The 23652-nt window shown below is 35.7% G+C and overlaps 1 protein-coding gene across 1 annotated transcript in view; it reads left to right on the forward strand.

Annotated features, from left to right (window-relative positions):
• The window catches only part of Malrd1 (MAM and LDL receptor class A domain containing 1), a 583538-nt gene that overhangs the window by 440951 nt on the left and 118935 nt on the right, over window positions 1–23652 (forward strand). The window contains exons 31-32 of the mRNA XM_013348957.1: window positions 4962–5119; window positions 19282–19483. Of these exons, the coding sequence (XP_013204411.1) occupies window positions 4962–5119; window positions 19282–19483 (360 nt within the window). The remainder of the gene's footprint in view (window positions 1–4961; window positions 5120–19281; window positions 19484–23652) is intronic.

Below are 23652 nucleotides of genomic sequence, written 5' to 3' on the forward strand. Positions count from 1 at the left end.
ATGCCTATTAGTGAGTACATTGATCACTTTGGTGCTTTATAGACAGGGCATAGAGAAATCCATCTTAAATTGACCAGGAATGCTGTCTCTACTGACTAGTTGATATCATACCAGAAAAGGCTCATTCAGACTGGTAAGAGATAAAATATTGTCCTGTTTGGCAGGATGCACTCACTGGTACAATAGTGGCATAGCAATGTTATAGAAATAATCAACTACTTTCTGACAGATATGAGGCCTGCTTTGCAGAAGAGATTTCATGCCTGGTACTGTTAATTTTGTCAAAAGCCCATCTATTATGTGATTCCAAACTGCATTCTAAATATTTATGTAAATCTATGGATTTGCACTCTCAACTTTGATCAGAGAAGCCTCCTTTTGCAAGGGGTAGTGGCTAAGGCAGAAACTCCTAAGTGGTATAGTGTAAGTAACTCGGTGTTCTGCTGTGGATGGGTCATCTATAACAACTTCACGTCATCCAAGATTTAGGAAACTTTGTGGGATGGGTCTCGAAGAAGATAAGAACCAAGGATATGAAAGAGAACTGTACAATGCTGCCTTCTGAACTTGACATGACTGCTGTACACAACAGCATTCCACAGCTGTGGTTACTTGTATGACATAACAAGAAGAAGCCATTAAAATTTTGGCATGAATGCAAGAGGGGCTTCAGAGTTCCCAAGCCCAGCAGAGGAGCTATTGGCAGTTGGTGGCTCACAGCTGCCATAGGTTGTCCATGACCCACAGATAATTCCACATATAAACTCTTCTGAATATAGGGTGAAAAATAAATAAAGTGAAATGCAATGTTTTAAATCATAATTCAATTCCTACCTGTAAACTTGATTATATTTGCATTAATTAATGTAATTACTGCTTTTCTTATGGCTCTAAATGTTTGACTTTCAATATCAGGTAGAATTTAGGACAGAAAAAGCTTGAGATTGAAGTATATTCATTTACATTTTGCACGTTATACAATTTTAGAGCTAAACTATAAAACCTAGATTGTAATATCCAAACATATTAACTATTTCTTCACATCCAAAATAAGACTATATGGTTATAATGCACTGGAAATCCTCATGTAGGAAAAGGGAAACAAGATGAGAGGCAGGTTATGCGTTCTTATTTGTTTAAAGACAGCATGGAATTAAAGCGTATTTTCAAAGAAAAAGCTACTGTCCTTTGCAGAAGTTAAAGAGGCATCAAGGTTTATTTTGACCATTGGAGCCACATACCTTTGGTTCCAAATGAGGAAACAAAATATCTTCAAATCTAGAAATATTTTTTTTGTGTGTCTTAAACAAAATGTTCTGCTTATCTCTCCTAATCTAGCAGCATGTGAGATGCCCTTCTCGGGGTCTTTGGGAAAGAAGACAACTTTCAAATTGTCTCAACTCCTTTTTATCCTGGAGTCTTCATTAAGATGTTTCTTGATCATATCTTTTAGTTATTTTTTCTTCCTTTTTGCTTTGTTTTGCTTTTTGATGTTGTTTTATTTCAGGTGGTAGCTTTATATTTTTATGATTTGTTGATGGTGGATTTACTTTTGTTCTTGCCAGATTTGTTCCCTGATAATTTTACACTTTGACATGACGTCTTCTTGTTACCCTTGTCCTGTCATTTCCTACCTCTTTCTGAACACTGTTGGCCACCTTTCCCCCATACACATCTGTTTATTGTACCCTTGTCTTTCTGTTCTTTCTTGTGACCCACTGGATTTAATGTGTTTTAGTTTTTGAGAAACAATCTTACTCTCAGGCCAAGATTGGCCTCAAAATTGATATAATCCTCCTGTTTCAAACTCCCAAGGCTGAAACAACAGGTGTGTACCACCCTTCTTGATAGATTTTTTTTTCTTGATGGATTAAAAAACAATGTCTTCAGAGAGCATCATAAGAAATTTTCAGTAAGCAACATTTAAAAATAGATACAAGTTATTTCCAGTCCTTACCCAGCATGTCAGGGATTAAAGGAAAACTGCCTGTCCATTTAATAATAAGCTAGCTGTGCAGCTGAACAGTCTTCACTTTTCATGAACCCACTAGAGAGCCAAGGTCACAGGAACAGTCACTGCTTCTGTGGGAGACAAACAAATGGGCACAGGGTCACAAATGCTGACAGAAAGCCCTGGGTAAGAACTTCTGTAGGAACTCGGTAGGACATCTAAGTCATGATTGTCCAATAGCTGAAGGCTCAGTATGGAAACATGCAGGAGATGAAACACAGAGTGGAGCAGTCTTAGGGAAACATCTACTCTAAAATCCCACCAGGCTTTTACATAGAAGAGTAAAAGTTCCTCAGCTTTCCCAAGGTGAGGGGAAGAGTCACAGAAACATTCATGAATATTCTTCTCTCAGGTGGCTTTTACCTTAGAAGAAACCATTTCACTAAAACTAAGCTGACACAGGACAAGATAAATCTTCAACAATATGAGAAAGTTGGGTTGATTTAAAGGGTGTGTGCTGTTGGACAGTGCTTACCTTTGTGACCAATAAAGTGATATGTAGGTATTCGAAGGAGTGCTAGAGTAAGTTGTAATGTATTTTTAAGTTCAAGGTCATCCACTAGCAAAGGTGTCTTTTGCAAGGTATGTAACTAGCATACAGAAAGATGAAAATTTGAATCATATAAAATTCTTAATTAAAGCCAAAGAATAGAGAAATTTAATGGAGGGGAAAATGAAACAAAGAGTAACGAGTACAAAAATGTTAAAAATGATTATATATATTGAACCAGCTCTATCAATAGTATGCTATATCAATAAAGATTAATAGTAAAAATTCATCAATTAAAAGAAAGGCATTGTCAGTGTGGAAAAAAAGACATAATATTATCTGTGCAAAATCTGTACTAAATATAACACAGAAAGATCCAAAGTAAAGGAAGGACATTCATCAGAAGAACTTGGGAATTCAGACAAAGACTCATAAGCAAGGAATATTACTAAGGATGAAGAGGAACATACATGGTAATATAGGTTGTTCCTCCCAGAATACAAAAATATTCTCTAACATAAGTATTAAACACCAAAAATCATAATTTGTCCAGTAAATCCCGATAGAAATTTAAGAAGAACTTTATGACTCCTGGAGAATCAAACTTGCTTATCAGTGGAAAGATCCAGCCAGCAGAATCCTAAGAAGGGCATGATTGACCATAACACCATAATCAACCATCTGGACCTGATAATATCTACTTCAGCCAAGAGCAGCAGAGTGCCTGTAGTCTCAAGTAACACAGAAAAATCACATGATGACCATGTGTCATGGACTATGAACATAATAAATCTAAAGAAGGAAGCCATCCACAGCATTCTTCCTACAATTTCCCCTTGGGAGAACAGATATTTCACATACAATCAGAAGTATTCTCTACTTTCTTTACACATTTGCCTAACTTGAGAAGAACCCCACCTCATTCCTGCCAATGACTGAAATTGATGTCTTTTAATTCTTTCCCAGTTTTTCCACATTTCTCCTTATAATGCAAGAACTCGGCATATAATTTCAAAACTCCCAACAACACAGAGATTCAAAAACAGCTTGTAAATAGCTCATGATTCAAGGAAGTTTCTATAGCAATCTTGACATATTTTAATTCAAAAAAGAACAGAGCATCAAAATCTGTATATTTCATTGAATATACTGAAACACATAAGAAAATTTGGAACATTCGAAGGAAAGAAAGCAATAAAATTAATTTAAGATAAAGGCTGTTTAATACCAAAGAAAGAAGAAAATGAAAGTTTCAAAAATGAGTAGTTATTAATGTAATGTGTAAAAGAAAATAACTAAAAGTAGAAGATAGTTTTTGAAAGGTTAAATAAAATGAAGAACACTCTGACCAAGATACTTGAAACAACAAAAGAAAGCACAAAGTTCCATTGTGAAAAGTGAAGGGAGAATATTGCTGCTGATCCTTGAATATCGATAAGCCACAAAGAAAAAAACATATTATGTAGAAAATAATTTATTAGACTTGTTTGTAATTATACATGTAACTTATCTGCTACCTCAGAAAAAGCAAGAAAGAGAAAAGTAGTTTTATAAGTTCTGATAACAATGTCAATCAGAAAACAAATCAAATTATATTGAATGCAAAGACTTTTGGCAGACAAATGCATCTGAGGAGCACAGATGCTATTTATAGCACAGTGTAAAAAAATAAAATGGAGCTGGGGACTCAGTGAGAAATTATTCATTATTGTGCAAGCACAAGGACCTGAGTTCATACCTCCAGCAATCACTTAAAATCCAGGCTGGGTAAGATATATCTGCAACTATTGGTCATGGGGACATGAGGATCCCTGCTGCTTTCTGTCCAGACAGATTATCATAATGGAAAAACTCCAGGTCTAGTGAGAAGCCTTATGTCAAAGTGACAGAAGCATACATATATTATTAACCTGTATCTTTCACATATGCCTACACAGGCAAGCACCCCTCCCATAAATACACACATGCATCAACAAACAAATTATGTAAGTATTCTCAGAATGACATTCTGCTTAAACTTTAGCCACATCTTACTACTCTAGCTAGTGTAGAAGTAAGAACAATTGAAAGCAAACTGTACATCAGTCATTCCCCAGTGCCTACACCGTATCCGACTACTATGCATAACACACAAAATGCTATGGCTTGGAAGAGACAGGTTTGAATGAATTGGAGGAAAGTACCACAACTTCAGAGTCAACACAGAGTTGAGTCTTGTGTAAAATAAATTCTGCACATCACATGACCATAGCAATACCTTTTTCTTCAGAAGAATTAATTGCTATTTTGAGATGACTTGTAAGAGATAAATTCTATTTAACTAGTGGGGTTGGGGAGACAGAAGAAGGGAGAGCATTTAAGGTAATGATGTTATTTGTACATGGGTTAAACATATTCTGTATTGTTCAGTAAAATAAACTGTGGCACTGAAAAACAAAACTTTTTCTCAATCTGTTCTAGGTAGTGGTCGGCATTTCCTGTACATCAACTCTTCTGTCTCCAAACAAGGGTCTATTGCAAGAATCATTACCTCTCAGCTCTTTCCAGCCAGCCTTGGAATGTGTACTGTTCGGTTCTGGTTCTACATGGTGGATCCCCAGATTATGGGGATTTTAAAGGTATGGAAGGAGCTAGATTTGTGTCAGTGGAAATAGTCATCATGTAAGTTTCAACCGCCACCTCCTTTTTTAATCACGCTGCCGATGGTGGCATCATTAATTTCTCATCTTTACCTGGGGCTGTGGGTCTTTGGCATACAGTACTGTGTAATTCATCTCCATCTGAGTCAAGATTAAACTCATTGATGACTGCCACTTGAACTCAATTATGGTGTCTGCTATTTAAAGAGTACCTGGAGATAAAGGATTCTGAGTAGATTGTACATGTACTTTACAAATAAGAACTTGCCTAAGGACAATGAAGAAATGTGATTCAAGAGATAATGATAGAGAAATCTCTACCTCAAGCAGAAAAGGTAAAGCTACCTTGAAATTTTAAATTTAAATCTGCTCTAATTATAAAGTATCAGTCCTTAAGAAAGGTCACAATATTTATACTTCTAGCTTTATCAAAGATTAATGAGTTTTTAAATGAGGATGAACCAATTTTGAGCTCTATGTTTAATTAAAAGTGTATGTTGGAACTCCCAGGGTTATGACCTAGCAATTAATTGTTTAGACCAACATGACTGGTTAAAAGCAAAAGTTTTATTGCTTTTAACTCAAATGCTGTCTCTGGGAAATGGTGACAGCTGTTATGTTTTCCTGTCTTTCAGGAGGTACATATGTATTTCAAACATTTACCTAATGTAGGAGGTATATTTCAAACTTTAAAATAAGGAAATTCAGACCCAAAGATGCTTGGACACTTTTGCTTCTCCTATATTACACAATTAGCAGAAAATCTTACGTCAAAACTCTAGCATCCATTTCTTATCAACCTGTGGTCTATCCAAGAAGCCTGAAAAAGAAAACAAAAGAACAAAAGGCATAAAAGTTCCAATCAATGACAAACAGAGTCTCTCAAGCATGCAAAGAAAATGAAATATTTATCCCAACTCTATGAGAGAATTTGTTTTCAAGTGGAAACCAATAGAAATGAAAGTCCATTCTAACATGTGAGAGACATGTGACTCAGTTCAATACCTTGATACTTTATAATTTTTTCAAAGTTTCTACATATAAAATATATAATAATATGGGACACTGACTTATGGTTGTAAAAAAAATTCCATGGAGTCTAACTTCCTAAACACCCTGCATTATTAGTCTTTTTTGTCATGATTTGTTACTCATGATAGCAAGCAGATCTTTCTTACTTACTGGCATGGTTCTGCATCCTCCTCCATTCAGAACAAATGCCTAACCATGCTTTTGCGAGTTAGTCATCTGCTTGGGGTATCCAAATATATAGCACCTAGCTTTTATCTGTAAATATCTGGACATATCCTCTAAATTACAAATGTTGGTCTCCGTGATGATTTGTGATTCTTGCTGTGGGATCATTCATGGGTTTTCTAATTAGAGGACAGCAGTATGGAAAAATACTTCTGTATTCTGGGCAATCTTCAAGTAATTCTAGAAAGAATATTGGGGAGGAATTGGCAGTCAATATGATAGGCAGTAATGATGGTGAAGGGGGTGGTGGTGATGGTTGTGGTGGTAGGAAAGCTGCCTTCTTCTGTTCTGGACTGTCTTGATGAGGTTGATAAGACAGTGATACAGTGACTCTTGTTTAGTATTTCTGCTCTTTTCTATTTGATTTGGCTTGCGAGGTTTCTTCTAGTTCTGAAGCTTGGGGTTATTTGATATCTTTGAGAGCATCTCTCATACATGAGAAGAGAGACTTGAGGGAAAAATAAGCTATGTGCGTGCATACATACACATAAAATACACACACAGAAAAAGAGAGAGTGACAGAGACAGAATTGCTTTGTCTAATTCCCTGGATCCTTCTTTACTTGAGCCAGTAACTCTAGGAGTAATTAGATACTGGAAGGGTCTTGGACAACACTGAAACCTGGGAGTAACAGTTTTCATGTGGTGATGTTGATCCTTACTTCCTAATAACATTTTCCAGGGATAGAATTTAATATATGAATGGGGAGAACCATTAGCATTCTCTAGAAGTCATGGCAAAAGATTGCATGACTTGATTTAACATGAACTCTCAATGTGTTCTGCCTACAAATAGCAAATAGGACAATTCTTCACCAGAATATTGAGATTATTTTCAAATAAAGCATGCCTAAATTGTATCACTGCACTAACTTGACTCATCATATAAATCTAAAGCAATGAATATAAATTTATGCAGTTGATAGGTTCAGGTAAAATTAAACATGATATTTATGCTATATTATGGAGTACAAGCCAAACTACTCTGACTTATCCTAGCCTTTGAAGTGGAAGGATGGATGAGAAAAACAAATACTTTACAGGACTAGGGATACTACAGTACTGTTTCCAAGAAAATGGATAATAAGAATATTAAACTGTTTACAATGTTATCAGCATGATTTGATACAAAGGCAAGAAATTATAGAAAAATACCACCAGTATCCATTTCACTGAATATTGCCTGTTTCCTGGCTGCTAATATAGAAGAACTTAATCGTGTTAACTTTTTTCTGACTTTCAGCTACTTTAACACATATGAAATTGATCTTTCGTTAAAATGATAGTGGTCTTCTTTTGATCCAGATAGCTTAATAGCCCTAAGGGAAAACAAATTACTTTTTTCTGAGACATTTGAACTTTAGTAGCCCATATGCCTAGCCATGAATTTGTTTATGTTTTATATGTAATGTCAGTAAAAAAAAAAAAAGTGAATGTCCTGATTTCGCCAAATTCTTCTTAAGAAAATCAAAGGAAACATATATGTTTCTAAATATATACCCTTTGTAACATTTTGTCTAATCTATAGATACTTCATGTTGTTTTGTTTTGTCATGTTTTTGTCTTATTGGGTTTTTTTTTTTTTTGATTCTTCATTTTTTGAGAGAAAGAAAGAACATGAAGATGGGTGTTTAGGGATCACCAGAGGATCTGGGACAAGTTGAATGGAACAATATGATCAATATGTATTATATAAAAGAATTAATAAAAATAAAATAAAATTTAGCTTTCATAAAATTTTGTGTAATATATTATAGTTGCTCTTGGAGAAGAAGTGAAATGAACTACTTTTTTTTGGTGGGAACACACCCCTTTATTTTTTTATTTATTTTTTTAAATTTATTTATTTATTGAGGATTTCTGCCTCCTCCCCACCACCGCCTCCCATTTCCCTCCCCCTCCCCCGATCAAGTCCCTCTCCCTCATCAGCTTGAAGAGCAATCTTAAATTCTTAAAACTTCCTCTGTGATGACATGATTTGACAAATCTGAATGGTGTCTTAGAGGTCTAATGTTCATATTTCAGAATAATTAGCTTGCCATTCTGAAATAGCTTTTATTTTAAAGTTGAATTCATAGATCTAAACAATTTCTATTAAAGCCTATAGAATTCAAATTTACTTAGCATGTAAATATGCTTATTCAAAATCTTATGGAAATTGTTGTTATGATGATTGTTAAATGCTCATCGGTTTACTCATGAACACATTATTAGCCCTAAGACTTGCTCAATGAACTTTCTTTATGCATTCTTGGTAGTAAAGTTAACTTGTCTGAGAAACTTATGAATGGGTGATTGCCTAATCAATCTGTTAAAATTGTGTCTGCATTTTCCAAGTTTCATTGAACTATAATAAATCTCTTTACAATGTGCAGAAAGATAATGTCTCAAATATATATTATATATATACATAATATATATAATAGTTTTTATACAGTATTTTCTGATTATGAGTCCCATTTTAAGAAAAACAGGAATGGCACTGAAAAAAAATACAAGGACAATGTCAAACATAATAATATCAGTTGTTTACTATATGTCAAAAACTACAAAAAAATATATAAATTAATATCTATTCCTCATTCAATGGTGTTATGTACACCATATATAAAAGTCAAGGACAATGAGAGAAAGAAGAAACTTCCAGAATCTGCTCAATATTCTAAAATTAGGGGATGGTAAACTTTAGTTTTCCCACATCTACTGGCTCTGTTGCTTTTCACTCTTGCGTCTTCCTGCCTCTCACATTAAGGGGCTGTTTAAAGCTCACCTGAGCTAGTGGGAGCTCACTGACTGGACTGACAGCTGGGGAACCTGCATAGGATGGAACTAGGCCCTCTGAATGTGGGTGACAATTGTGTGACTTGGGCAGTTTGTGGGGCCACTGGCAGCAGAACCAATATTCATCCCTAGTGCATGAACTGACGTTTTGGAGCCCATTCCCTATGGAGGGATAGCTTGCTTAGCATAGATACCATGGGGAGGGCATTGGTTCTGCCTCAATTGATGTGACAGACCTTGTTAACCCCTAATGGGAGGCCTGATCCTCTCTGATGAGTAGTTAGGGTGGCAAGGGGGGAAGGTGGGGAGGAGAAGGGGAGGGAGATGAACTAAGATTAATATGTAAAATAACAAAATTGTTTTAAAACATAGATAAAATAGCTGTTTCCATAACCTATTTAATGTTTACATACTCATTATTCAGAAATCGCCTTTATATTCTGTAAAAAGTTCTTAGGATCTAATTCTTTAGAAAAACTTTTGCATATTCTGTGTAATGTAGGAGCCAGCCATGATAGGCTAAATAAAAACAAACCACCCAAAGTAAGTTCTTTTCTTCCAACCATTACCTGGCAGTGTTGGTCTTAGACATCCTTAAGTTTAATGGAAGCCTGAAGAACCACAAACTAAGATCACTGAGCACCACCCAAGAACAGACCATTCAAAGGAAATGCCTAAAGTTCCAACCCTTGTAGACAGGATCACCTGCCAGCACACTCACCAGGACACCCCTAGATAAATGTCAGTCAATCAAGGGTCCTGATTCTTAGAAACTCCTCACACCCACCTTTACTACTATAAAAACCCAACTCTAACTGAGCTCGTGGCTCTCCAATTATTTAAATATGTTGGACACGGAGAGACCAAGTTTGCAAACTTGTATAAAAGAAAGGCTCTTTGCTTTTACATATGGGACTTGATCTCATTGTTGATTTTTGAGGGACTTCACAGATCTGGACATAACATGTATGACATGCTATACCTTGTAATATAAAAAATTTGCCTTAAATCATAGATATCATAGAAACCTAATGGTAAGTCAAATAGTTGTATTTGTCTACAAACTCTTCATGTATAGAAAGCAGTGAAAGGTAAGATGAATATGTTTGTTCTGCCGAGTTTCCTAAGAAACAACACACTTAGTTCACTTGTTCAGGACTTCATATAATCATCTGTTGGATAAACAGTTAAAGGACAAGAGCCATGAGGGCATCTTTGTCAAACTGAGATCTGCCTTTGGTAACTTCCTAAGGTGTGTCATATTTGTTATGGTTTAAAATAAAATGCTGCAGGTCCCTGAGTGGCAGCAGGCAGAAGGCAGCAGGTCATGAGACCATGGGGGCCACAAAGGCATTCAGGTCCCAGGCAGGAAGCCCCTAAGTAGCCTGCAGGCCATGAGGGCCAGAGGGTCCTAGGCAGGGAACTGCATGATGAGTGGGAGACCGACTGAGACAGGTAGGCACACCATGCAGAGAAGTAGGTATTTATTTAGTGGGCTATGGAAAGGTAAGGGAAAAGGTGAGATAGAGGAAGAGTGGGGGAGGGGGAACACCACAGCAGCAGCTACCTGTTTGGAAAAGAGATGGAAAGAGAAGAGACTCAGCTGGAATCAGGAAGGAAGATCTGCTTGCCTCAGTGGTGGGTGGGGGAGGGAGTAGGTGGGTCTTGTCTCTTAAAGGGACAGGACAGACCATTACAATATTGAGCACTGCCTACACCAAAGCCAGGTCTTTAGATGCTTCCACTGTCAGTTCAAGCAGAACTCTACTCTTTATTATACACCAGACTCATAAAGCTCAAAATAGCAAATAACAGAAAAATGAGACACATTCCAATACATCTTGTGTCTAAAAACCAGAGACACCAGCCATGAGCAGATACTGTGAGACAAGAAGGGTTTCAAATTCACAATTCACAATTCTCTTCACCAGCTATATATATGAATAATGACCCAATAAAATACAATGATGAAGTCCTCTTAGTAATGGAAGAAATATATCTTGGATGTATATTTACACATTGATCAGGCATTAGGTTAGAATTTAGTACAGTAAGGCTGTAATTAACAAGTGACTACATATGAGCTGCTTTGCAGGCCCTGGCTGTTCCCTCTTGGCTTGTATAGATGCAAAGAGTCATCTATATTTCATAGCTCTTGCTACTGCTGCAGGAAGTTCCAGGTGAGTGGATAGAGAAGTGGGGGACAATGGAGATGAAAAACAAACAAATAACAAAAAAAAAAAGGGCTGGAGAGATGGCTCAGAGGTTAAGAGCACTGACTGCTCTTCCAGAGGTCCTGAGTTCAATTCCCAGCAACCACATGGTGGCTCACAACCATCTGTACTGAGATCTGGCACCCTCCTCTGGTGTGCGGGCGGAATGTTGTATACATAATAAATAAATACATCTTTTAAAAAAAAAACCACTTCTACTTTGTGTTATGATGAAAGTTGTTGAGAGCTGCTATCAATGCTCCTTTTAGAGATTTTTTTAAAAGTAGGTTTTAATTGACTTCCCAGACCCAGCAGTTTTCTTTCATCCTTGCTTAGGCTGAATTTGATGTCTGCTACATTCATAAGCAGTATGGCACTTCTCATCAGAGCCACTTTAGGGAATAATACTAGTGAGTATTTAAGAGAGGAAACAATGACACATATAAATGGCATATAAATGGCTCTATAGTGTGTTATACATTAGAATGGCTGAAAATGCATAACAGATATCTGTACCCTAAAAAGACCTACAAGAAAGCCAGAATATATCGATCAACAAAATTGGTCAATTTGCACCAATTTAAGCAGAAAAAAAGTAGAAATGTATGCCTGCCATTATCAATATACCTATTGCAATACTGCAGACATTTTTATACTGTAATGCCAATAATATTGCTGTAGCCATAGTTAAAATGAGCAAAGATGATTTTATTGTTATTAATGTTTTGAGAATCCCATGCATTGTATTTTGATTATCTAACTCCTCCTCCATTTGCTCTCAATTCTATTCCCCTCACTCAATATTCACCAACATTGTGTTGCCATTCTTTTTGTTTTAATTTCTGAAGTCCAATTATTGTCACCAATATACTCTTGGATGTGTGACCATCTATTGGTCCATATTTGACCCACCAGGGATTTTACCTTAAAAAACCTAACTCCCCCTCTCCAGCAGTTATCATTATCAATAGCTCCTCAGCTAGGGGTGGGATGTCAATCCCAGGTTAGCCCTCTACATTAAGATTGTTGTCTGACTTGAACTTGTTTAGGTCTTGTGGATGTTGTCACAATCCTTGTAAACTCATATGTGCAACTACTCTGCTGTGTTCATGAAATAATATTTTGTTGTGTTTTGCTTTGTTTTGGTTTTTTAGTTATCCACCACCTCTGACTCTTACAGTCTTTCCACTTCATTTTCTACAATGGTCCTTGAACTTCAGAAGGGATTTTTTTTTTTTTTTAGTCAGATGAGTATCCAACTTGATACAATAAAGATCTTGATTGACAAGGTATGCACACTGGTCTAATAATGGCACAAATATCAACTTCACAGTATAGAACTCATAGCTAGAACAGTATCTGGGCCAAGAACCTGTGATTGAGCAGGTTATAGGTCCTATGAAAGCACCTAGTATTCTTCCTCTGCTAATGGCATGTAGTACTAAATGACTTCTCAGTGTATCTGCACACACCATCACCTATCACATGGCAAGAATTATGGGTCCATATTAACATTTTGAGAAAATTGAGTACATAGGGTTTGACAATAGGAAGATACTTTGACATATGAAATAGAGAAAAAATGCTGGAATAGTATGTCTATCTCCACTTGCAGGTAATAGGAAAAAAACCTTAGAGAAAAACATTGCCGTAATCCACTATTAAATTATAAATTAGACAGAACAGAATGGCAACACACAAGTGTAGAGGTTGAACTCAAAAGGAGGGAGCTAATCTAATTTGACCTTCTGCACAGACTTCCCCTTCACAGTGCAATAAAGAGAAAAAAGCAACCTCCAGTTGAAAAGCATTCCTTCTGGAAATGAAAATCAAGTCACATTGTGAAGACATAGAAGTGGGAATTTGCAAAAGAAAGTATTTCTCACACCTGACTATAAATGGACTAGGTACAAAGTCACCTTGAGAAATAACCAAATCAGCTTTGCTTAGAAGTCTGGGTCCCAGGCTGAGGAAGACTTCTTCAAAGGACTATTTAACATATTGGAAGCTAAAGAAAGTTTTCTTTTACATTTTTAGTTGGTGAACTCTATCATTTTTCAGATTCTGTATAGAATCTGGATTTGATTCCTTACTTACCAAGCCCTTTCCCATCATAGAAGAGTAAAATGTTCTCATTTATTATTCTACAATTTGGAGTTGTGGATTTAGCTAATTTCTTAGGTTTTACTCTTGCATAGAAATGATGATAGATTAGAATCTCAAGAATTTTTCCCACATAACCATAATTGTTTTCCATACCATTGATTGAACTTTTTGTCTTAGTTCTGTTTATTTCCCAGGACTCTTTTGTCATATGTTGAATCTATACATATACACACATTTTCTTTAAAATGCTTGAAGGAATTATTACACCTAGTTCATTGCTAATATGGGTATATACATAGTTGAGTGATAAAACCAGAAATAAATTGAACCATTTCGTCTACCCTTCCGTCTTAGTATCCTGTGTAGCCTACTTAGAAAGGTGTGTCAAATTCCTTACCTATATTGAGTATCTGTTTTTGTTGCTGTTGTTTGTTTTTGTTTATGTGCTTGTCAGTCTTAGCTCTTACATGTCAAAGCTATGTTAGTATATGATATAAGACTCAAGACAATGACTGTACATTTATTGCCACTCTTCTTTTTTTATGATAATGGAATTTTCTTGGATTTTTGTTTCCATTTTGTTTTGTCACTTATTGCCTTTATTTGGGGTTTATTATAGTCACTGAATTTCAGTTATTCTTCCTTATTCAAAAAGTTTTAAAGTTGTAGTTGTCATTTTTTTGTGTGAAGTGGATATTTTTTATTAAACTAGTTGAAAATTTTCGTCTAATATGATTAACAATCCATTTCATATTTGAATATAACCACCCACAACTAAAAGACAACCTTTGGCAAGATTTTACCAATCAGGCTCTGTGTTTCTTGTAATTGGCTGGATTGTTAGATGAACTTCCTAAAGAACACACATATTTCTTTGTAATCTTATTAATAAAAATACCTGGCATTTATAGCATGTTAACATTGATTAAAATATTTCTCAGCTATTTTTTCTCACCACCCTATTAATTCTATGCAATCTACAATGTTAAGTTGTTTTCTAATTTGATATGTCAGGGACCATAGCCCAAAACGACAAACTAGACAACGTAAACAATAGCAATATATTTTCTTACATTTCTGGCCAAAGACTGAAAATCAATGTGTAGACAGATGTGGTTTCATCTGAGGCTTCTGTCATTAACTTACTTATATCCCCACCTGAGCTTTCTTCTGTTTGAAACACCACCATACTTTCCTGTGTTCAAACTGCCCTTCTTATGAGGAAGCCATTCACATTCCAGTGCTACAGTTCCTAAGTTCTCTTGGATTCCTGATGGCTTCGTCTTTATCCTCGGGGAAATTTTGATCCACTCAGTTCATTCTGCAGTTGCATTTAATCTTGGCCCTTCTGATAATCGATTTATTACTGAAGGTTTTATCCAAACACTTGTGCTAGTCTTCATAACCTATGAAAAAAAATCTCTTGTGTGTGTGTTTGTACTTGCTGAATTTAATTGACACCCAATGTAGATGCAAGGAATTAGTTATAATTCTTTGTTTCCCAAAAGTATTTGGATACATCTCTGTATGTTGGTCAAACTTGTTTCAATAATAATAGTACATACATTCCAGTTCGTGAGACAAACCAATAAATACCTTTCTTCTGGCAGTGACTGTACACTCTGAATGACCTCCAATTCTATGTTACTCTATTGTCAAAGAGGAACTATGACTTTGGTGGCCTTATGTTTTTGATATACTCTTTTTTATTATTTGTTGGAGGAGGTAAAAGTTGTAATAGTCTCAGGAAGGATTGCCTCATTTACATGATTCCATTGCTCAACTTGGAAATCCCTGAGCTTGAACACTTCCACAGGATTTACCTGCCCAGTATTTCCAGATACAAATGTTATCCTCATCCGCACCTCAGACAAGTTGGTAAAACAGCATGCTTGCAACCTCTTGATTCATTATTAGCTTGGAACTAAGGCATTATTTCTTTGAGTGCTTCCATAATTCTGCTGGAAAAGCCTACCCCTTTTTGGTTGTTGCTGATAGTGGTGATTGTTTCTTACACCTGTAATTATTCAAAAATGCCTCAGTTATATTTGTGTGTTCTCATCAAACAATTTCTGTTTGGATTTGTGTGTATTAGTAGCTGTTTCTGATTCTCCAGGACTCCCGAGTGTCAGCATTTTCCATCCCATATATGTGTCTACATGTGTAAATATAAGACATTTTGTCCATAGCCTATTGATTTGATGTACTATATTGAATGATTACTGAATTTTTACTGATATAACATGCTTGCAATCAATTCTTTGTTCACGACATTGAATTACTCTTTATATATTGTTAGATTTGATTTGTTAATAGCTTTGAAGTATTTTTCTTCTTAATGTTCATGAGAGATATTAATGTACAGTTTCATTTCTAATGCTAGTTTGGGTTTGTGTATTATTTGGAACGTTATCAATCTATTCACACTCTTTAACAGGCAAATTCATATTTTATTGCTGACTTTTCTCTTTGTGAGTTCTGATTCGTGTGTATTTCAAGGAATTGGCCCATTCATTACATCTAGAGGTAAACAAGTTTCTATTCTGCCAAGTCCTGCAGCTGCTCAGTACCAAATGAACACACAGAGCCTTATACTTATCCCTAATATCCTGTAATTATAAAATACACCCCTGCCCCCACACCCCACACAATTTTGTACTTTATCCTGTAAATGCCGATGGCTGAAGTTTGAGTTATTTTGAAACATCATTTGGTTTCTTCTGAACCTTCTTTGCTCTAAGTGTTATCTCTCCATTATCATCTTCTAGTTTAATTCTACCGCAGTCTGAGAGCCAGATCACTTCCATTCATTTAACTAGGCTACCATGTGTTTTTTTTTCCAGAATGCCACCAATTTCAGTGATTTTTATGTGTAAGCTTGAGAAGAATGTATCTTCCTCCCTTTCTGATTGAAGCATTGTATAAATGTAAATGAGACCCAGTTGATTGATGTTCTTCACTTCAAACATGTCTTGACTGCTTTGTTCCTTCTGATCTGTCAATCACTGCTAAAGAAAGGTTGAAGTCTTCAGCTATGATAATAGATTCATTTCCTTTCTCCTTTAGATATATTCACTTTTGTCTCAAGTATTTGATAACGCTGTTTTTAGGCACACATACATTGAGGATGTGTATGTAACTTAGGAAACTTTTATAATTCCATTTCAATTCACTAGGGCCACAATAGCAAAGACTTTAGAAAGAGTAATTTATAAATAGAAAAAAAAATATTTCTAGTCTGTCCTTACATGAGAACAGCTCCCAGAAATCTCCCTCAGGCTTCCTTCATTCAGGTACTAATCAAATTGAGGAGGGCAGTCCCTGAGATCTGATCACTTCCTGCAGTTGGCACATTTGAATACCATCACCTTGGGACTTCGAGAAAGCCTTGAATCTACAGTAAGGGTTTTATTATCCCTGTTAAGTTTTCTTTCTCCGAAGCCTGTTTTGCCCAACATTATTTAGCATCTCCACATTTGTTATAGTTAGTGTCATCTCTATATACTGTTCTTCATCCCACAGATTTTCAGCTAGTTATGCCTTGATATTTAACTGGGTCCCTTCAAAGAAGCACACACTCAGATCTTAACTTTTTGTTGGCCCTGGAAATACGTTCTTTCAGTTGCTCTATTTGCATTTAAAGTAGGCATTGATACGTGAATAAATAGCTGCTGTAATTGCTGCTTGCCTCCCCACCCCACCCTCACCATTATCTTATCACTTATGCTATTTTGCTAGGTTGAAATTCTTTGGTCTCTTCGTCTATCAATGGCTGTTTTTCAAACTAACTCTAGTTTTCTCATGAGTTGTCAGTGTACATGGAAAATGAATCTAAGGTCACTTTCAAATAATGCTGTGCAGTTTCCTGGGGAATCCAAGTATACAAGAATAGAATACTCTCAACTTGCCCTAAATTTCCTTTGTAACAATCATTGATTTCTCATACCAAAAGCTAAAACAAGAGAATAATATTCATATTATTTTTGCATCAAGTTATCTGAATAAATAACATAAGAGGGGCAACATCAATAAAACAACTCAAGTTTTAAATCTGTTTCTTCTATAACAGTCTTACTTTATATAAATCTGGTATTTGGACCTGTATTAGTTCCCCTGTGTCTGAAAAATTCCTCCTAACTTTATTTGCAAATTAGGTCTATGAAATTTTTTCTCAATGTTTTACTTATCTGGAGAAGGGTTTATTATCCTTTGATAATAACTTGACTTGATGAAGAATTTTAAATAGGGATTTTTTTTCCTTTTAGCATTTAAAACTACTTCATATTCTTTGGTACAGCACACTTTTGACTTGAATAAGCAAGTCTCTGAAAAGAAGCCTCATGTATTCTCATACTTCCTCATCTATAATTGAGAAATATTTTTCCCAGCAGGGCTTCTTCAAGTTTTTTTCTCTTTGTATCTATTTTTGCATCTTTGGAGTTTAAATATTTAGGTATAGTAATAAACACCTATGCTACTCTTTGTCTTATTGGATGCTCTCAGGTCATCCCAGATCTTTGCTTTGATATCTCGTGGTCAGGTTTTGTTTTGTCCTTGTACTCTGTGGCCAGAGGTTGCTATTCAGTCTTTCTTCCACCTCCTCCCACCCCACTCTCTGTCCTTTTTTTTTATTTAGAAGTTGTTTTCTCTGTATCTCCGGGATCTGTGAAGAGTTGCTCATTTTCGCTGTGTTCAGATGACTTTCTTGTTTGCAAGGAGTTGAGGGTGATTTCAAAGCCCCTTGTATATTACACCCAACAGCATAGCTCTGTGCTTTATGAATTTATAATTATTAGATTTCTGTTTCTGCAACTCCAGAGTTCAAGATAGAAGTTAATAGTCCTACTGTATACCCATACACCAATTAAGGTTCATCGGATATAAAATATTCAAATGGGTTAAACTTTTATTAATATTGACTGCATTGTTGTTGTTTTTATATTTTATTAACTTATGTTAACCTCTATTAAGTTCTTAGTTTCAAGAGAAATTTACATATTTACTATTCTGAATTTTTTTTTTCATCAAATGAGATTGGAGTATTTTTTTTTAAACTTAAAACTCTGTTAAACCGTGCACTTCTAAGGATGAAACTGAATCTCGGTTTTCTACTATGACCTGTCTGTGGTGATTAAACACAGAATCACTGAGAGCTGCTGGGACTAAGATGGAATCACACTCTCTACTCACTCATGCTTTACCTATACTACTTTTCATGAGTTAAATGCTTAATGAAACAAGCAAAGTGTTCCTGATATCCCACGGTGTCCACTCCTGGAATGCCAGTCAACACAGAGAACATCCTGCTGTGCTGCAGGGATATGGAGCTTCTGTGAGATGCAACATTGGAATTCAGGGAAAGCTATGCAGTTTGTCTCTGCCTTTACCCATGCAACCTGGATGCATGATGGTCGCTAAAGCAGCACATTCTTCTGTAGTCTCAGCATGAATGCTCAGACTTGTATAGCTTCTATACAAGTCGCTAAATTTTCTTCACATAATTAAATATTGTGGAGTTGATCTGTCAAAAACCTTAACCATAACATTATAATAAATTAATGTTATGCTTTCTTCATTACATGCGTCAGTATTTTTGCTTTAATCTTTAATGCTGAATATTGATATTCAGCATTAAAGATTTTCTATTGTAATAGTAAAGATTTTGTATATATTATTTTGATTGCTAAATGACTTAAATAATCCAAATCAATTTCATTGAGGATGATCAAATCTACCTTTAACATCCAACCATAACAAAGTTGTTTTCTCTGGTTATTGTTTTAGGTGTATATTATTGAGGAATCAGGACTAAACATCTTGATGTGGTCCATAATGCAAAACAAAAACACTGGATGGACCTATGCATATGTACCTCTCTCTAGTAATAGTCCGTTCAAGGTGGTGTTTGAAGCTGACTTAGCTGGAAAGGAAGACATCTTTATTGCTCTTGATGATATCACTTTTACCCCTGAATGTGCTTCTGGAGGTAAGTGATCCCTTCAAAAAATAGGTATAAATATTGAATTCATATCTAAATATACAGTAATTGGGAGATTCAGGAGAATTGCATTTACTTCTGTATGAAGTCCTGCTCCCAAGTGTTGAATATATAAGTGCACATGTCAAGAGGTAGTCTCTCTGCCCATGAACTTTGTCATAAAATTTTCATGACTTTGGGGCAGCAAATTAGCACTGCACTAAAGCAGCTTCAGAAAGGCCAAGGGAACACCCTTCAATTGCTACGGCTTCACTGCCTACTTTTCTATTCCAGACTTATCGTAACTGGCCAAGGCAAAGGTGCATCTGGTGCTGCCATTCTGCACTTTCTCCACATCTATTTCATCCATTCTCCTCACTTTGTCAGCCTTTCCCTTCCTCAGGCTGCTTCCTTATTTTATTCATGTCAAACAACCTGGAACAGTCTTTGTATTTCAGCAGGAAAACACAAACGTTATCAGGGCCCCCTATAACTGACACCTGAATATTTAGAATGTCTCCAGTTAAGTGGGGGTATTTGTTCTCTGGTAAATAATCAATTAATAATAGATAGAAATAATGTTATTTTAAAATGTGTTCTGTGACTAGGAAGTTGCCTTGGTGGTTAAATGCTTGCTGCACAATCAAGGAGAATGGAGTTCAGCTCCCTAGAACCCATGCAATTGCCAGGTGGGCATGGTAATCCACCTGGAAATCTACTCTGGGGAGCAGAGGCAGGAAATCCGCAAAGCTGGCTAGCAAAACTAACCATTTTGGTGATCTCAGGATTTTATCTCTGTCACTGAGGAAGCAGAAGTTCTACTGCATTGTATAAGGTAGAAGAGTAATGGAGGATGACTTTTGAGATGAAACTCTGGTCTCCAAATGTAATGGCACCTATGTGAACCTACACACACAAACATGCTCACATACATACAAATATGGATACATGTATATAAATGTATATCTCATATACATAAAAATAAATAAGAAAACATTGTGGTCTTAAATTTTTGAATTTTACCTTAGATACTAACTCTAATACAGCTATTTATTATTCTTTCCAAATAAAACAATTTAAGGAAACCACCAAGTCCCTTAGTTGTGATCACTTCCATTAATGCTGTTTAATTCCCTTGGTTATATTTTATTAGTATATATATCTTAGTATTTTTGACAATAGAACTCACACTGTTGAAAGCATAGTTAACAAATGATGCTGGCATAACTGAATATCAACATGTAGAAGAATGAAAATAGATCCATGTCTATCACCATGCACAAAACTCAAGTCCAAATGGATCAAAACCCTCAACATAAAGCCAAACACACTGAACCTCATAGAAGAGAAAGTGGGAAATGCACTTTGAATGTATTGGCACAGAATATCACTTCCTAAATAAAACCCCAATACCTCAGATACTGAGAGAAACAATTAATAAATGGGACCTCCTGAAACTGAAAAGCTTCTGTAAAGCAAGGGACATGGTCAACAAGACAAAATGGCAGCCTACAGAATGGAAAAAGATCTTCACCAACCCCACATCAGACAGAGGACTGATCTCAAAAATATACAAAGAACTCAAGACATTGGTCATCCAAAGAAGAAATAGTCCAATAAAAAATAGAGTACAGACCTAAACAGAGAAATCTAAAATGGCTGAAAGACACTTAAGGAGATGCTTAATATCCTTAGTCATCAGAGAAATGCAAATTAAAACAACTCTAAGGTTCCATCTTACACCTGTAAGAATGGCCAAGATCAAAAACACTGATGACAACTTATGCTGGAGAGGTTGTGGGGTAAATGGAACACTCCTGCATTGCTGGTGGGAATACAAGCTGGTACAGCCCTATTGTATATCAGTATGGTGATTTCTCAGAAAATTAGGAAAAAAAAAACCTTCCTACAGAACCAGCAGTAGCACTTTTGGAGTATATACCCAAAGGATGCTCAGTTGTACCAAAAGGACGAGTGCTCAATTATGTTCATAGCAGCACTGTTTGTAATAGCCAGAATCTGGAAACAACCTATATGCCCCTTGACCAAAGAATGGATAAGTAAAATGTGGCACAATTACACAATGGAGTATTTGACAGCAGACAAAATAATGACATCTTGAAATATGCAAGCAAATGGATGGAAATAGAAAACATCATATTGAGTGAGGTAACCTATACCCAGAAAGACAAATATATGTATTCACTCATAAGTGTCTTTTAGACATAAAGCAAAGAAAACCAGAATATAATTCACAATCCTAGAGAACCTAGATAACAAAGAGGAACCTAAGAGAAACATACATAGATCAAATCTACATGGGAAGTAGAAAAAGACAAGATCTCCCGAGTAAATTGGGAGCATGGGGACCATGGGAGAGGGTTGGATGGATGGGGAGAGGCAGGGAGGGGAGCAGAGAAAGATGTATAGCTTAATAAAATCAATAAAAAAAATTTATTTAAAAAATAATAAAATAAAAAAATAAAACTTAAAAAGAAATTCAAATTGTTGTTCAGTTCCATGGTCTCACAATGGCTTTATCTTTCTTCAAAACTGAGGATATATAGCTATCTGATTTTCAAAAAATGGTCCTGGGTATGCAGATTAGAAGTACAGAAAATGATTTCCTACTACCCTCGCTGGGAACTGCAGGGAGCCAAGCACATGTAGCTCCCTGTTCTCTGACCCTTTTCTCTGAAGCAGTCTTCGAGTAAGTCTCCTTTGTCTCTCTAGCTGTTTGCACTCTTGGATGTCCTTATAACATTTGTGTAGGAACCAGAAAAAAATTCTTTCAACTTTCTTATTTTTTTTCCTGAATAAGCTCTTGTCCTCACTATTTTTGTTTCTAAAGATAACTTTCTTACCATTCAAGACTAAATGCACAGCCCTGGTCATTTTTTTCTTAACATCTCCTAGCAGCTGTTCCATAATCATGTTCTCTGGCAATCCTACATATGTATGTATAAACAATAAGAACTAAGAATGACTGGACGATATATGACTGTATGTATATGTGTGTGCATACATGTGTGCATTTATGATTGTGTGCATGTGTATGTGTGTTACTCTGATTTTTGTATCTTCAGGAATCAAAGGATATCACTCATATCTTAAGCTTAATGAAGAAAGTAGATTTTGCCTGAACATTGCTATTATTCAGATAATAATAGCAATTGTCATATAATATTCCCTAAATAAAGTTATTTATTAGAATTAACAACAGTGAATGTATGAGAAGCTGATTGACCCTGATGGAGTGGTAATTCTTTCTAGATGTATTATATAGTAGACTTACTGTTGAGAGGCTTATAAACATTTAATACTTGGACTATGAAACCTTAGACATCTTCTCTGTCACCTTGTGGATTGCGTGTGCCTCTCCAGAGCTTCCTGGCAGAGGGATTCATTGCTGATTGGTCAGAAGCTTTCTAGGAATAAATTTAAGGAGTGATTTTGAAGGTACAGTTGTCAAATCTCATAGAAACATGCCAGGTAGTCTTTAGAATCACTCAGTAAACCTGAAATAGCTTAATTTGAAGAAAAACTAACTATAATATACAGTGTAATGCTAGACTCATATTTTAAAACCCTTAAAGAAGTGTCCTTTTAGTGCTGGTAGAAATGTCTTTTCATGTGATTAGCACTGTAATGAAAATTTTAGAGACATACAGAGTAGGTGAATTTTCCATTGAAAAATACCATGAGAAAAATATTCATATGTTTGTGAATGTGAAGAACATAACTAATATCAATAGAAGACTGTGTTTCTTTTTCATAAATATAGAAAATGACAAAGAAAATATAAAACCATATTAATAATCTACAGATACCATCTGTGCTGTCTGAAGAAGTATACAAAACAATATACAACTCTGAGAAAAGAAAATGAGAATAGTATTTCCTTTTTCTTTTTTTTTTGCTATATTGCTATATTGTTAAATGTCTACTTGAGACAATTTATTTCTAGTTGTGAAGAAACTTGTATGTGTCAGCAGAGACTCCTCTTTCCTCTCTGCCCCTCCCCCATAATCACACAGAAGCTATTTTAATTACAACACTGGCCAATGACTTAGGCATATTTCTAGCTAGGTTTTACAACTTTAATTAACCCATTTCTATTAATCTGTGTATCATGAGGCTATTGCCTTCCAATAAGGTTCTAGCTTGTCCTCCTCTTT

This window comes from Microtus ochrogaster, chromosome 16 (genome assembly GCF_000317375.1).
Source record: "Microtus ochrogaster isolate Prairie Vole_2 chromosome 16, MicOch1.0, whole genome shotgun sequence".
Taxonomy (NCBI): domain Eukaryota; kingdom Metazoa; phylum Chordata; class Mammalia; order Rodentia; family Cricetidae; genus Microtus; species Microtus ochrogaster.